The sequence below is a fragment of the Echiichthys vipera genome (assembly GCF_963691815.1).
Source record: "Echiichthys vipera genome assembly, chromosome: 10".
NCBI lineage: Eukaryota > Metazoa > Chordata > Actinopteri > Perciformes > Trachinidae > Echiichthys > Echiichthys vipera.
The window spans coordinates 17,981,285-17,997,870 of record NC_139835.1 but is presented as its reverse complement, the minus strand read 5'-3'; the positions used below and the strand labels follow the sequence as shown (position 1 = coordinate 17,997,870).

General features: G+C 37.9%; 2 protein-coding genes across 2 annotated transcripts; both read right to left on the bottom strand.

Moving 5' to 3' along the window:
* Positions 1-338: 338 nt before the first annotated feature.
* Positions 339-6,643, bottom strand: rdh1 (retinol dehydrogenase 1; the record flags this gene model as incomplete). Its single annotated transcript, XM_083921041.1, has 5 exons — positions 339-580; positions 670-836; positions 2,413-2,671; positions 4,127-4,457; positions 6,635-6,643. 5 exons carry the CDS (start codon positions 6,641-6,643, stop codon positions 339-341), a joined length of 1,008 nt encoding a protein of 335 aa, XP_083777167.1.
* On the bottom strand, positions 6,317-12,105 carry dhrs9 (dehydrogenase/reductase (SDR family) member 9). The gene is made up of 5 exons (XM_083921394.1): positions 11,969-12,105; positions 10,041-10,358; positions 8,847-9,105; positions 8,596-8,759; positions 6,317-7,568 (listed from the first exon to the last, which is right to left on the bottom strand). Exons 2-5 carry the CDS (start codon positions 10,351-10,353, stop codon positions 7,339-7,341), a joined length of 966 nt encoding a protein of 321 aa, XP_083777520.1. The 5' UTR covers positions 10,354-10,358; positions 11,969-12,105; the 3' UTR covers positions 6,317-7,338.
* Positions 12,106-16,586: the final 4,481 nt, after the last annotated feature.

Below are 16,586 nucleotides of genomic sequence, written 5' to 3'. Positions count from 1 at the left end.
CTTAAACATGGGGCGACGCGGTGGAGTGGTGGTTTTCTCCGGGTTCTCCGGCTTCCTGGCACAGTACAAGTTGTGTGAATGTGAGTGTGAATGGTTGTCTGTCTGTGTTTGTCTCTGTGTGCCCTGTGATAGACTGGCGTCCTGTCCAGGGTGTACCCCGCCTTGGGATCGGCTCCAGCCCCCCGCGACCCTGATAGGGACGAGCAGTTGAAGATGGACGGATGGATGGACCTTAAAGATACATTTCTTATTCTCTACCAAAGGGGGTTTCTACTTAACTAAGGTTTACATTTTATTTCTTATTGAGATACTGTTTTAACAAAACTTTTAACTGGTCTCTAATATTCTTTTGCTAGATGTTTCTTTAAATCCTTAGGGATTGGAAGAAACATATTGATAACAGCGTCTGACACAAATGAAGGGAGGTAGGACAGAGGAATCCAAAAAAACTTGGCATCCCAGCCTGCACCATAACGTGTGCGAGGGAAGCGAGCGGTCAGCACATGCTCCATACACCTGGTCACCTTGGAGATATCTGGACTGCACAAGATGCCCATGGAGAAGTCCTGAGCTTTCAGATCTGACGGGAAAAAACAAAGGAAAAGAGTATTCGGATTATTAATCTGACACTATTTGTTGCTGAATTTTATCAGTTGTACTTCCACTCACAGTCATCAAAGTATTTGTCTCCACCATACGAGTCTTTGACATCTTCAGGGAGGCGGCTCCACAGCCTCCTCAGGTCAGCCTCAATAAGATCCAGACTGGTAACACCTGTCTTGAAGAACCCAGGCTCGATAATGCTCACTTTGATGCCAAAGTTCTGCATGTCCCTCCTGGGCAGAAGAAACAAAACATTATTCAGAATTTTCCTTTAAAAGTCGGTTTACAACAAGTTCAAATTCAAAGGTTTGCAGATGACCAGTTGCCTTTTTACAGTAGTGGAAAGTACTTGTTCTTGAGTTGAACATTTCCATTTCATGCTACTTCATACTTTTACATTTTACCATAATTCAGAGAGAAATATTGTACTTATTACTTTAATTCCACATTCATTGTTACTTGTTATTACTTGTGGCCGCTGGAAGTATTGAAAACTTCAAACATAAACTTAAAACCTTTCAGCCAGGGTTTTGATTAAGAATGTTTAATAAATGTTATTTACATCATTTTATTCACTTGCTTTAGTGTATTTATGTTATTCTATTTAATTGAACTGTCATTTTTTGTCTTTTTATTCTATTTAAATATAGTTCTTTGATCTAGTTTTTAATGTCACTACGTATTATACCACCACTGTTGAGGTAGCTTTTAAATAATACTACTTATAATGTTATAATAAAAAAAGTTTTATTGTCTTGCATGGATTGTTAAATTGTTTTTGTCTTTTCTTTTACAGTTGTGCACTTGTTTTGTCTTATTATGAGCTTGTCAGTCATCTGTGAAGCTCTTTGAACTGCACTTAAGTGTATGAAAGGAGCTTTATAAATAAAGTTTGATATGATTGATTTTAATGAACTAATAATATTATTACAGAACTTACAGAAATTATTATTATTATCTTACACTATCCTCAAAGCAATTTCAGTCAAAAACAACTGGACTGGTTATTTGTCTAGGAAGACGTTTCCCCTCTCATCCAAGAGGCTTCATCAGTTCATGTACGCATCAGACCAGGCTGGGACTGGTCCAGGAACAGGCTGGGACTGGTCCAGGACCAGGCTGGGACTGGTCCGACTAGCTGGTGTGAGATCCAAGTATTTAACCTCTCACAAGGCCGGTGATGTCACTGAAACCCTTTGTGCTCCAAGTGCCCACGCCCGTCGTTAGAGTGACAGTCGTTGGTGGGCAGTTGGTCTTGACGTTAGTTGGACCAGTCCCAGCCTGGTCAGATGCGTACATGAACTGATGAAGCCTCTTGGATGAGAGGTGAAACGTCTACCTAGACAAACAACCAGTCCAGTTGTTTTTTACTGAAATTGCTTTGAGGATAAGGATGACCTGGACGAATGGGAACATTCACAGGCTTATTATCTTACACTGCAACCCCATATAATAAGCCTATGAAATACACACATTGTTAAAGCTTAAAACAGTGGTTGTCTGTTAATAAAGTCACCAATGAGCAATTTCCTCTCTAAACTTCTCAAAGGACTTCATTTCAAAAGAGGTAGAATTATCCAGTATTTCTGGATGAAGAGAGCTTTTCTTTTTTTCATTCACATTAATTATGTCATGAAAACTAGATTGGGATGTGAGTACTTCTTCCACTACTGACTGAATGTCTTTCAGACCAAAGAGATCATTGATTTTCAGAAGTCGGAACATGCAGGTTTGTTTTGTTTCTAATAACCCCTTCATAGTTGTTACTATCTTAAGAGAAAGTGGGATAGATCTGTCGTCTTCGCATACCTGAGGCTGTCGGAGAAGGCCTCCACTCCCCATTTGGACAGACAGTATCCTCCACCAGTGAGAGACAGTCTGCCCAGAATACTGGCCACATTTACCACCCTGCCCTGGGCTTTTTTCAGCAGAGGTAGAAACTGAAGTGTCACCTCAATAACTCCGATCAGATTCACATCCAAAACCTTTTTGAAATCGTCCAGTTGCATCCAATCTGTTGGACCGATGGGGACGGACCTGCCAGCGTTATTCACCAGACCCCACAGACCTGCAGACAAAAGAGGCAGGATGAGTACCAGCAGACATAAACTTCAAATCTTTTTTCCGTTGACAGAAGATAATGTTTCTGATGTACTATCTTCACTAAATATTAGAAATATCTTTGCAGTTAGCAGCTTGTTTGATTCATTCATCATCAGCAAACTGGTAAATGTTTATTTCCTTCCCGTTGGTTGGTTGTTTTGGTCTGCAGTTTTGGGTTGTATGTTGCTGCCTTTGTTTCTGTTTGTTTGTGTGCCCCCTTTTTTATTTAATATAATGTTAATCATAAATATAAGGCTAAAAAGCCCATGTTCATTTCATTTTCACATGACACTATTTTGCACAATACATATTTACCAAGCCCCAACCACAGCGATTTTCTGCTTGATCCAATACAGAAGTGCCAAAAATTGCAGTTCACCAAGTGTCCACTAGGGGCTGGTGTCATAATAAAGTAATTTCTCCGGCTGTTTTCATAACATAATTAAACCTATTTTAAGGCCTGGTACAAAAAAAGCATTGTAGTCTGTATGCTGAGGTCATATCTCCATTACAACACTGAGGAGGGTGAATTTTTTTTTTGAGGTTAAAGTTTAAAGGCCTCTTGAGTGACAGCTAGCCACTGGCCCTCACTTCTCCTCGGATGTAAACACATGCCAGATGGATGTATCTCCCTCCCCCCAACGTCACATCAATGCCCTTTTTGGTAGAGGAAATGAGGCAGAGTCAAAGTCTGACAAGATGGTGACTCCTGTAGGTGAGTACGATTGGATCAAGTTGAGAGAATGGACCTCGACGTAGAGGCTTCATCCATTTTTATACAGTCTATGAGAATTACAGCCCCTCTGTAAACTCAGTTGTGTATATTCATGTGTTTGTATATTTGTATTTACGTTTGTCCTGCCACTAATTATTATTTTTCATTATAGATTATTCTACAATCAATAAATTCATTTTTTTTATCTATACAAATCTATGCTTAAAAAAAGATATATTTTTTCATATTTTCAAAGTATCAATGAAAATTATTGAACGGAAGGTTTTTGATTATTTCACCGAAACAAAACGACAGCAATCGGTCTCCTCAGTTCCCAAATGCTTACAAAATTGTTAAAAGAAGAGTTGCAACAGAGTGGTACCAAAACAGTTACATTTCTGTTTCAACACTTGAAATGCTGTCTTTGTGCTATTTTCAATTAAATATGGGGTTTCAATCATTTGTAAATCATCACATTCTGTTTCTATTTACATTTTACACTGCGTCCTAACAAGGTTGTATGAAGTAGGTTAAGTATTTTCTCCCTCCTTCAAAAAAAAAAGAGCGTGTGTTAAACATATCAGTAGGAGGATGATGAGTTGATGATGGGATGGTCCAGGTTGCCTTTATCTCTCCCAGTGCCTCACTCTGACTGGCACCCTATCTGTCTGTGACCCCTGCTGCTGTCCGCCCGGCCTGGCTCACCTCGCTCCCCGACCTCTTTGCTCACAAACTCCACCGCCCTCCTGATGCTCGCAGCGTCTGTAACATTCAGCAGGAGGGTCTTCAGTCTGGAAGAGGCAGTTGCTGCCAAGTCTGCTGCACCTTTCTCTGTGAGACATGCAGCTATGACGTGGAAGCCTTTTCCATCCAGCTGCCTCGCCAGCAGATTCCCAAAGCCGCTGTCACAGCCTGTGATGAACACATGCTTCCGGTTGAAGCCATCAATCTTGTACGAATCTCTGATGTACCAGCGGATGGCAAAGATAGTGGCCAGAAGTAAAACACAAGTTAAGGCCGGATGTGACAGGATTACCTAAAAACATACAATCCACAGCTTTAACTTCACGCCTCTTCTTTCCTTCCCAATATTCTACACACATTCTCTGTAAATGGTTAATAAAAAGTGAATATTTGTGGAAGTTGTGCAAACAAAGAGAAATCTGCTTACCTCCAATAAATAATAATTGTCAGTTGACACCTGAGATTGCACACAGAGAAGCATAGAAGATTAGCATTGAAATACACAATGTCCAACTTTTATCATTGGTCATCCTCATTAACCCTTTTCCTTGATGGGGAGAAGCAGCCGTAAAACCAATGATTACATCTATTCCATGGCAGTATTTATTGTACTGAAATCATCATAGTTGTGCAATTGTTACATTCATATTAGTACAATAAATGTTATTCTAGTATATTAATTACATTTATTCTAAGGAAATAGATACTCTTATTCTAGTGCAATAGAAATTGTATTTATTGTACTGTGTTATCCTCTGTGGATGTTTGTTTGCGGAAGTCTTGTTTTTGTGGCGTTTTCCTGTGTCTTAACCACAGCTAATATGTGCTCCAGCACCATCTAGTGGGATAATGTGACCATAGCAGAAATACACCCACACAGGAGACATACGTATACAGTATATTCCTATAACAGGCCATATTTAAATCTCTCATATCAACTGCTTAAACATGAGGCGCTTATATGATAACATAAGTAATAATATGATGCAGCAAAAGTGGCATTGAGTCTAAAAATAATGGTTCGTTCACTTAAATAACAAAAGGATCATTGATTGTTGAAGTATCTGAAACTAAATAATAACATTTACTCAAGTACTGCCCTCCAGCACATTTTTAAAGCGACTTGTACTTTACTGAAGTACTCCCAATTTAAACTGCGTTGCCAAATTCAGGAGGGAAATATCTTGGTTGTTGTTGTTTTTAACTCCACTACATTTATCTGACAGCTTCAGTAACCAGTTACTTTTCGGATTACAATTTAAAATTTGATTTTGAAACATTTGTGATTTATTAAACAAGACAACTGCAGTTGTTATTATTAGTTCAACCAAGGGTAAAATATTATTAACATATAATGCATCAATAATATTAAAGATAACACAGGTTCAGTTTCTTTGCATAATGAGTTCTTAAGTAAGTAGTTTACTTTTGATACTTTAAGTATATTTTCTAAGGTATTTTTTGCAGCGTGGTTACTACTTTTACTTTAGTGAAATATCTGAATACTTCCTCCAACACTGTGCTATATTAACACATAGTAGATTAACTGAATTTTGTTTGTGATGCTTTGTATTTTTGTTAACCTATCCTTTAATGCGTCAATTTCAACTCATCGACTAAAAGTGATCATCAGAGCCAATAAGCACATATTTAAATTGTGAAAAATGTTAAATAATAACGCAAACATACCATGGCTACAGTGTCTTCCTCATCAGAGAACTGGCGATCCTTTCAAGTCAAGGATCGTTTTCAGTGCGTCTGCAGTGTCAAGGTCCACAGTAACAGCAGGGTTAAATGTTTCACCAACATGGGGTTGTGTAATAGACAACAACAGATTACATGACCCCTGCTATTGGTAACTGCAACCCCCCTTTACCTTAAATCCCCTCTAAAAAACAACATCTCAGTCAAAAGGTTACAGACTCTATATTTGATGTCAAAGAGAGATCCACATTAAAAAATAAATTAGCTAAAGAGCGGGTTCAAACTGAGACAGGATCCAAAGTCCATCAAAAGCTTTAAAAGATTATTGAGTTGATTGTATTTCCGGTCATCATATGACTTAAGAATAAGTCGTATGAATTACATTTAGATCTTATAAGGTAACCATGGGGAACAAAAGTCATCAAGACAAGCCAAACATGTTTTATATTAAAGAAAGTCTTTATGTGATGTTGTAAATGGTGAAATCCTTCATGTACAAACCTTTATGGCAGTAAAACTAACAAACACATAACCTCAGTGGCCATTTTATAAAAAGGAACAATTGTACAATCTAATGCAATTCATTGGAACAACTTTGCCATAAATTCTACATAGACAAAGTTTATTTATGTTCAGTTCTTGTTGACATTGTCAGGAATTATATGTTTATTATTGAGGGTGTACTTTGTATATATCCGCCACCCAGCGTCGGACAGTGCAACATGCAACCAAAGAGCACCTGAGCTGAAACCATCCCTTTATTACTATCGCCATCTTCTGTAATCCTCCAACAGCACAGCTTCAGTCCCCCCTGCACCTGTGTCATACCCAAAAGCCAAGAAAGTTTGTTTTTTTGGTGACTCAGCATCTTTTCAGTTACTTTCCAGTTATAAAGTCAAAAAAATTATAATATTAAATGGGTTTGCCAGGTTAGCCATCGTCAGCAACACCAACTGATAACAATGCATTATGCTTTATTTTGTGCTAATGAGCATTGTAGCAACAATGTATTCCTACAGCTTTAACTACTGTTTATGACGGGCTGCCATGTTGGATTGCGAGGTCGGGGCTTGGAGAATTCTCTGATGTACACTATGTTTGCAAAATTGAAAATGTGACTTCCGACTTCATCTGGAACACCACGTTATCATCCGACTGGCTGGCCGTTGTCAGCTGTTTATCCCGACCATAGACATGAGGCAGTAAGACTCCACTCTACCTCCTAGTTGCCTCAGCAGGCCGTTATCACCTATTCTATTGGTAAGCTGGATCAACCATCTATGTGATGATCTAGGTGCTAACATTGCACATACAAGTGAGTGAACACCTCTACGACAGTGTAAAAAAACATTATCAGAATCAGAAAAGCTGTATTCAATTGTACAGGTGTACCTTATAAAGTGACCACTAAGTGTAAGTGATCTTTCAAGTAGCCCATTTTTTCCTCTCAACAACTAATTTGGCAAAAACTACGGTGCAGATACTTTTGGATATGGGGTGGGGCTATTTTTACACATTATTCTATCTGAGATGCAGGTCGGCATGTAGGACATGGGCAACCAGAAGAACTTTGCATCCCATCCAGCAGAGTAGCGGGTACGAGGATGAACGGCAGAGATGGCATGCTCCATGCAGCCGACCACTTTCATCAGGTTGCCGTCCGTCAACATCTTAAACCTTTGATCCAACATGTCAATAGCTGAAAGAGACAGCCACATATTTGGTTAAGATACAGCTCAGTCATTTCTATTTAGACCCCAATGATTTCCTAGGAAGTAGTTTTGTGGAAAAAGCTGCGTAATTTGGCTCTAATGAAATGGAAAAAAGACACGGTTCATTGGCACACTACAAAACAATGAATCACAATGAAACATTAAGCTAAGTCAGGTGAAGCATCAAAAAGGATATTACAAATTAACATATATGAAAACATTGTGACTTTTCTCTCAAATTATTACTAAATTTCACAGTTCTTTACGGGAAAACTACTAAATAACTTTTTTTCTTTTAACTTGATGTTCCCCCAAAGGGCAATTGATTTTGTGACATAGTACAACAAGCACAACATAAAACAAACATGAAATAACAGGCTCAGTAGCACTGCATCAATAAACAAACATACTAAGAATGACCAGCATAGAATTACAATCAGGATCACAGCACATCAACAGAATCCAGCAGCAATAATATAATCTGAGATAAACCTAAGTATGACCTACATAACATTACAAGAAAAATATGTAAAATACGTCTAGCTGCAACATAATCAAAGAGTTGAGGAGGGCAATAGCTGTGGGCATGAATGATGTTTGTATCTGTTTCTCTTTCATGTGCTGTAAGATCAAAACAATCCGATAAGCTGGAGAGTTCGACAGTTCGCGGACAAATTCTTTCTCCTGAGTGCTTCATTACTTTCCGCACTTTGTAACCCTGTTTTAAGAAGTGCTGTATTAATAAAGTCTAGCCTTAAGAGAGTCAGTTGACTTTGGGTATTAACTGGACACTGAATGCAGCACTTTCTTTTATTTGCCTCTAAATTTCAAAAAGAATTTATCAGAAAAAGATGATTCACGTTATGGAGACGATCACAGGTCATGTTTGGAGAGATGGGCACCATTCGACAAAACCATCTCCTCTATGTTTGTGAATTGTTCTGTAATGTCTTGAGCTATAGCAATAATTAAAAAAGGTTATTATTATCTATTAACAAAGGTGGAGTTACTCACATGCTTTCAAGAAACCAGGCCCATAGTCGTCCTTCGTATCCTGAGGTAACCTGTCCCAGAGCTTCCTCAGGTTATTTTGCATTGCCGCTGTATCAGTCACATTTGTTTTGAAGAAGCCTGGCTCAATGCACGCAACCTTGATTCCAAACGGTGCCATGTTTAGACTGAAAAACAAATAAGGTCTGCTGTAAGAACACATTTGCGGGAATAACAATGTGTGTACAACATGAAAAAGTTACGTCTCCTCTCACCGCAGAGTGTCATTGAAAGACTCCACTCCGTACTTGGACACGCAGTAAGGCCCGCCGAACGGGCTGACACGCCCAAACACACTGGCGACATTGACCACTCTGCCTTTGGCCTTTTTGATGAGAGATAGGACGCTCAGTGTTACATCGATTACGCCGCATAGATTGACAGCTAGCATTTCCTTGTAGTCGTCTATAGTGAGCCAGTCAGTGGGACCAGACGGCAGAGCGACTCCGGCATTGTTCACCACGGCCCACAGGCCTGGAGAAAAACAACAAGATGATGAACACAACGGATGATAGCGTTAACACCCACATGGCAATATGCATCACAGAAAACTCCAATTACAGCTTCATTCCTAAAACTTGAGCGAGAGGAATACTGTGACATTATGGGAAATATAGTTTTTGTCTTTTTTGCCACGAGTTAGATGACAATTGATACCACTTTCATGTCTGTACAGTAAATATGACGCTACAGCCAACTGCCAGTTAGCTTAGTTTAGCATAAAAACTGGAAACGGGGAAACAGCTAGCCTAGCTCTTTTGAAAGTTAGCACATAGCTCCCTGTGAAAATATAAATTGTAATTTTTTTTACTGCTGTTCTGTTTTTGTTCAGATTCAACAAACATGAGTTGGTGTGTTAATTAGTGATCTTGAGAGGTGGATTTTTACCATCGTTGAACAGAACCAGGCTAACCCACAGACGTAAATTTGGAATCAATCTTCTCATCTAACTCTTGTTAGGAAGTGAATTAGTGTATTTCTTAAAACGTTGAACTTTTCCTTTAAAGTCATAAAATAATGATAAATTATCAAAACTACAACAAAACAAATATGACAGAAAATGACAGATATTGTTGATTCCCTTGAAATTCTATGCTGTAAAATGTAATCATTTAACATAATACCTGGGAAATAAACAAACAAACAAATAAAAAGGCCCAAAATTATACAAGGTGAGATGTCTTTTTGATAATAAAGCCGGTTGAGGTGTTATATAAATACTGTGAAAGTAGCAAAATACTCAATCCACAGTGAAATGCAAAAAGCCCGATTCAGAAACTTTGACTTTACTACAGTGCTGTTAAACATGTTCTAGCAGAAACCAAAAATACAAGTATGAATCTGAAAATGAGCATAAAATGGGACCTTTACATGTGACCTTATAAAATGAGAACCTCAAGGCCTCTCACCCTTCTGTCCAACCAGAGTCTTGATGAGAGCTGCGGTTTTGCTGACGCTCTCGGAGTCGGTGACATCCAGGTGAACGGTCGCCAGTCTGTCGGAGGCGGCCTTCTTCAGCTCCTCCTCACCATTCTTAGTGTAACAGCCTGCAATGACATTGAAGCCTTGCCCATCCAGGTGCCTTGCGAGTAGATTACCGAACCCAGAGTCACAGCCAGTGATGTAGACATATTTATCTTCTTTGTTGGACACTCTTCTTCTGTCCTTGTACCAGCGATAGATGATCCAGGGAGCCACCAGTCCGAGAATGTACCGGTACATTATTTCTAAAAAAAAGGATTGTAAAATAAGAAATGACTCATAAACATAAATGTATGGATTTATAATGTTATAGTGAAAACAATTGAAATAATATGTTCACAAAAAGATGTGATAAATGGATACTCTTCCTTGTATTTTTATTTATCTGGAGCTCAGTTGGACCTCCAGTGGTGTGGAAAATTTTACCACAACAGTCTCCCCACAAGGTCCATTTAATTGCTTTTCTGGAGCTTTTAATTGTAACACATGATCTTCTTCAGGGGACAGAGTTTGCCAAGTCATTACAGAATCTGAGACTAAGATTTTTATATATTTATAAGATTTAATAACATCAGATAAAGACTGTTGATAAAGACATCAAAAGATGTTTTAATGTTTTTGTACCAAGCCACACCCTTTATGGAAAAAGTATTTGCAAGGAACACTTTTACATATGATTCAATGAATATCATCATTAATAAAACAAATTTCAAGGCACACCTGGCCAGCTCCCATGGCACACCAGTATCGTGGCACTGCACACAGTTTGAGATCCGCTGCTTTAAAGGGAGATTTGTCAGCTACGGTTTCAGGTATCAGGAATTATCTTTCAATTTCAGCTTTTATCAGATAATCTAAGGTTTCCGTTAGTCCTACATTACTATTCAATACATTCCCTCCTCAGTAAACACTACATTTCCAAGCCTGAACTCATTATGTAAATTTGAACCCCTTTAACCTGATTTTAACACTGAATTCAGTAGAGGAAAGTTTACAGATGAAACTGAGATGTGGTAAAACCTGTCTCTTCAGATGGGTGGATAGAAATACCTTCAGGTATGACTCTGTGATGACTATTCAACATGGAGGCACATTGTTGTGTCATGAGGTATTTTTCTGTACTGCACTGTATCAGTTTGATGCCTCGCGAACCTAACAACAGGATACATTCTTTAGAGTTTTATTCTCAAGATGATGCGATATAAGAAATCTTGGTCATTACATTTCCAGGCTGACATTTACAAATTGTTTGTGCAAAACCCTGAAATATGAATTTCACTATCATAGAAGAAGAAAACCATCAAACTCTTCGCATTTGAGAAGCTGAAACCAGTGACTCATTGAATCTTAAAGCAGTTAACTATTGCTTAGTCATTTTCAGTCATTGACTATTAAATTAGACTAATCTAAAATAATAAACAGATCAATTAATAAAAGTAAAAGGCAGTGGAAGACTTGACTGTCATTATACAAATTAGCAAGATAAACTGAGACTGAATAATGAATATACTCAATATATTAGGGCGGCAACTAACTGATTGATTAATCTGCATTTTTTCTCTATAAAATGTCATAAAACAGTAAAAAGTAAAATAAAGACATTGAGTTTACAGTCACATAAAACAAAGAAAAGAAGAAATATCTTAGCTGGGACATTGGGAACCCACAAATGTTATTAAAAATAAAAATTGCCATTTTCTGGAGCCATTATTCCTAGTTTAAAAGCTTAATAAAATAATAATAAAATAAAAATAATAGCTTGAGGTCCGGAGGAGTGGTTGTATTTTCAGGTTTAACTAGTTAAACATGTCTTTTGAAAGTGCATTTCAAAAAAGAAAAAGAAACAGAAACTTACGTGTATATTTTCTGTGAGTGAATGAATCAGTGTCGCATTGCTGAGCAGCGGGACGTGAATCAGGAGAGATAGCGAAATCGTGAGGATGGGTCACTTTAATGTAAAACTGTATTTGCTATTCCTCGTTTAGACTGCAGGTAACTTCCGGGGAACTCACAAGACTAATGGAAAGAGGCAGAGTCAGAAAAAAAAATGTCTCGGCTTTCGGGTATGACACATGCGCAGTAACATCTAGAGCTGTCATAGAACATGGGACGATGAATGTTGTGGTGAGTAATCATACTTGATTTATATTGCACTGATTTTGTCTTTTGTTGTATTCACAAACCTGAAACCCTCGAACAGCGCAGCTCCAGTTCCACTGCGCATGCGTAATACCCCACAGAGCATCTTTTTTTGATGTCTTAGCCTCCTTCCGTAGCCTTGGGAACTCAGGTGTTCTCGGTAGACAGACCGGTCCTCTTTTTCACAGAGATGATGTGTGACGAGCGACATCTGCTGGAGACCGCATCAAGGAGTTTGTGCTTTATGGAGGACTTAACATGACTTAAGTTTCAAAAAGTAAATAAATGCATGTATACATACATACGGGAATAACTAAATAACTGAATAAATAAATGTATTAATAAATCGGACCTCCTACCCCATTAAAACATGTACACATACAAATATAAATAAATAAATGTAGGTGAACACAAATATAGAAATGAATGTAAAGCATGTATTATTATTATTTAGATATATGCATGCATTTATTTAATCATTTATCATTCTTATACAAACTTCCATGAAATCAAACTTGGTGGAAAGGACAGAGGAAGAGCCCATTGGCCGACATTTGGGGGCGGAGACATTTATTTTTTTCACTTCCGTTAACACTGTGATAGGTCACTTCTGCTGCATTCTAGTATCATCGTAATAATCGGACAAATGAGTTTTCTACTGGGAAAATTCACACGGCATGTGGAGTGCCCTTCTAGTCTGTCTTATAGGACCTGAAATCATTGAACATCTCTTTTATTCATGTCCAGTAACATTTGACACGCAACACATTTTAATATACATAGATATTTGATATGGTCAACATTATAATAATTATGGTTAAAGGTTGAAACAAGAGAATGAGCAGAACACCACCATCTAGTGTCTCAAGATTGTAGTTGCAACAACAGAAATTAATTCCAGCACTCGGGTTGCCAGGTTCCCAGTAGCCTACAGGAGACCAGAGTCTGTTTGAGCCTATTTGAAGCCATCCCCTCCGGAAAATCGCACCATAAAAACAATTATTGCAGAGGAGTATGACAGTTACAGTAAACATGAAAGTTAGCTTACTGATCAAGGATAAAAGAAGCCATTTGGATGTGTCTTTTAATGCTGTTGAACTCCTTTATCTCACTCCATCGAGTGATGCTTGGCCCATATTGACTCTGGTTTTTGCCCGTCTCCGGCCACTCAGCTGCTGGGACAAATAACAAAGCAGCTGCAGGATTGGCAAACTCCATTTCACCCGGTGCCAGCCTACAGTAGCTGCACCCAACAACAGACAACCCTGGCAACCCGGCCGCTTATTGGCTGGTACAATGTACACAGAGAGTGACAGAAAGTCATTGTCAAACCCGTCAAAAAAAATAAAATAAAAGATTAATTCACACTAAATATTTTTTTTTTTATGGAAAAGCAATACCTTCATTCTGTAGCCTTCAAAACTCCCTGTGTGTGTATTTTATTTTATTCTTTAAATTAAGCTTTAAATAAAGATTCTACATATTCAACCTTTTAATATCATATCACATTCAAGTAAATGAAAACATCTGAATCCATCACTAGATTGGTTTAAAAATAAATTAAATGAATATATTTCTTCTTTACGAAAATCAGCTGATACAAACCAGCTATACCCCAAATATTTGCCATTCTATGTCACAATTTTTGGTGTTTTAAATAAAAAAAAATTTCTGTTGTTTGTTCTGTTTTTCTGTAAAAATGTCTGCAATCTTCTTTAAAGATTCTCAAAATACAAATAATGTGTGATACATTGATTTATTTGTGTATAGACACCGATTTGAGGACTGTTATATTGACTGACAGAAGGGGATAATTGCCTTAAGTATTTTTACTTTATTATATATGTACTATGTACTTTATTTGATTTGTATATGTTTATGTATGTACCTTAATGAATTGTCAATAGAGCCTGGCCGCTTTGAGTATGTTCATAATGTTTTGTTGAGAAATGCAAATTCAATATTCCTACGAGAAGTTATAATGTACTGAATTGTTCTAAATAAAGTTTTGAAAAAAGAAAAAGGAGCTCCCTTCTAGTTTCTTATGTTTTAATTTTATTTTATCATATTAAATTCATGATATATTAAATGTATGCCTACTTATTCTCATTAAAGAGCCCCTGCTTTGAACCATAATTTGTGGTGTGGTGTGTGTGTGTGTGTGTGTGTGTGTGTGTGTGTGTGTGTGTGTGTGTGTGTGTGTGTGTGTGTGTGTGTGTGCGTGTGCGTGTGCGTGTGTGTGCGTGTGCGTGTGCGTGTGTGGTTTTTAAATTTGTATAATGCCAACTCCTTTTACATTTGCTTGAGTGGCACTTCAAGTTTAAGTTTAAGTTTTAAGTTTCTCTGGGTTTTATAATCCCATCATATTAATCACATCATGATGATGATGATGATGATGATGATGATGATGATGATGATGATGATGATGATGATGATGATGATGATGATGATGATGATGATGATGAGGAGGAGGAGGAGGAGGAGCGGACAAACAACCAAAAAAGGGCGTCTTCACATTCCTCTTCTTTTGTCACCTGTTCTTTTCCCCTCAAACCTGACGTAACCGGCTCAGTAGGAGCAAGTTACTGGCTAACTGCTCGGGGCTGTTGCGCTGTGGAGACCCACATTTCCACATTTGATGCATGTGTGTAAATCCAGAAAAATAACAACAGCGTACAGATATGAGAGTGCTATCAATCTTCTTATCTAACTCTAGGCAAGACAATGAACGACTGTATTACGCAAAATAACAAAACTCCTTTAAAGCAACATATATACGTATATAGTGCACTATTGTGGCAGCCTTTAGTAACATGTTCACTATATTAAAACTTATCTTAAAGACATTTTATTCACAAGTACTTTAAATTATACTACTAATCCTGAATAAATGAGAGTCATACCAAAGTATAAATTGACTACTTTTCTTGATTCCAGGTCCTGCAGCCACACAGTTGTGCTGACTTCTCTTTGCACAGTCAGCTCTGAGAAGGAATATCATAAAGGCACGGCGTGACTTTCCTTACTGTGGTATTATCAATCACCTGTGTTGTGAATAATAGCCGGTTGTAAAGAAGGAACAAATTCCGAACCCAGGCCCTCTACTTCTTGTCCTAGCGGGCATTAACCCCCTGAACATGTGCTTGATTGACCTACTATAATTGTGTCTCCATTTCCACTTTTAGTAAACAACATGTTTCATATATTCACACGCCTCAGTGAGATGAGGAAATTCCACGCCGTTGGAGAGGTAAAAAGGTATTGAGAGGGACAAATGGATGATAGGTTTAATAATGACATTCATTACAGTATGGAACAATTTGAAATGAAGAATGAACCCTTACACATGCAGGTAAAATGTGATGGTTAACAGAAAACGTGCTGGGGCATTTTCTTTTCCCCTAGAACAGTAACGACTTTGGTTGTTAAGCCTTGTGAACAAATATAACATTGGAATAAATGAAAGTTTCATGAAGCCATTCTGATGAATTTTAATGACAAGTGGGGACCAAAATGTTTCTATTCATGACATTTGAACCAGTCATGCGTGAGACAGCATCTGCCAATAACTAATGGCCTTCGGCTTATTAAACTAATTTGACTCACTCGTTTATAAACACATTTATACCAAAGGATGCTTTCACATTAGTACATTTCACATCATAATATTCCCTCTGGGTTTGTCTTTAAAAACACAATAACTGTCAATGAACATTAACTTGGTTTATTGATTGAATTTTGCCTTACAGCACAGTAAGGGTCATAATGCTAACACAACTCTTATCAGTCTAATGGGGGCGTAGATAATGGGAAAGGAGAAGCATAGGTTACCTGAAAATAAGATAGTCAAGATAGGAATTTACTCTGATTAGCCTCAGTCGTGCATGTGGATTTCTCAAGACACCAGACATCAGTGAGAAGTCCAGGTACAGTACGTTTTGCTTTTCTTCCACTAAAAAGTGCAACACTGCTCAACCTGGATTTTCCTCTAATACTTGCTGTCCAACATGTACAGTTTCTTTAGTAATGTAATGTACAGTTATTTAGTAATGTTTTATTGTTGACATCTGTATAGTAAGCTGCCCAAAGCAATGCGTTGCCATGGCAGTTCCCTCATATATTTTCGTCCACGCTGTTGGATGAAAACAGAAATTTCTATTTACTTTTGTTTAATAAAACAAATGTTTTGCATGTCAGCAGACAATCTCCCGTCAAGCCGTGCCTTCCTTGGCTGTCCGTCTCACACAGGTACAGTATTCTAATGCTCCATGGTTTTTTATAAAGTTGGGCCTGAAAAGCATTGATCAACATCCAAATTACAGTTTGGCAAGTTG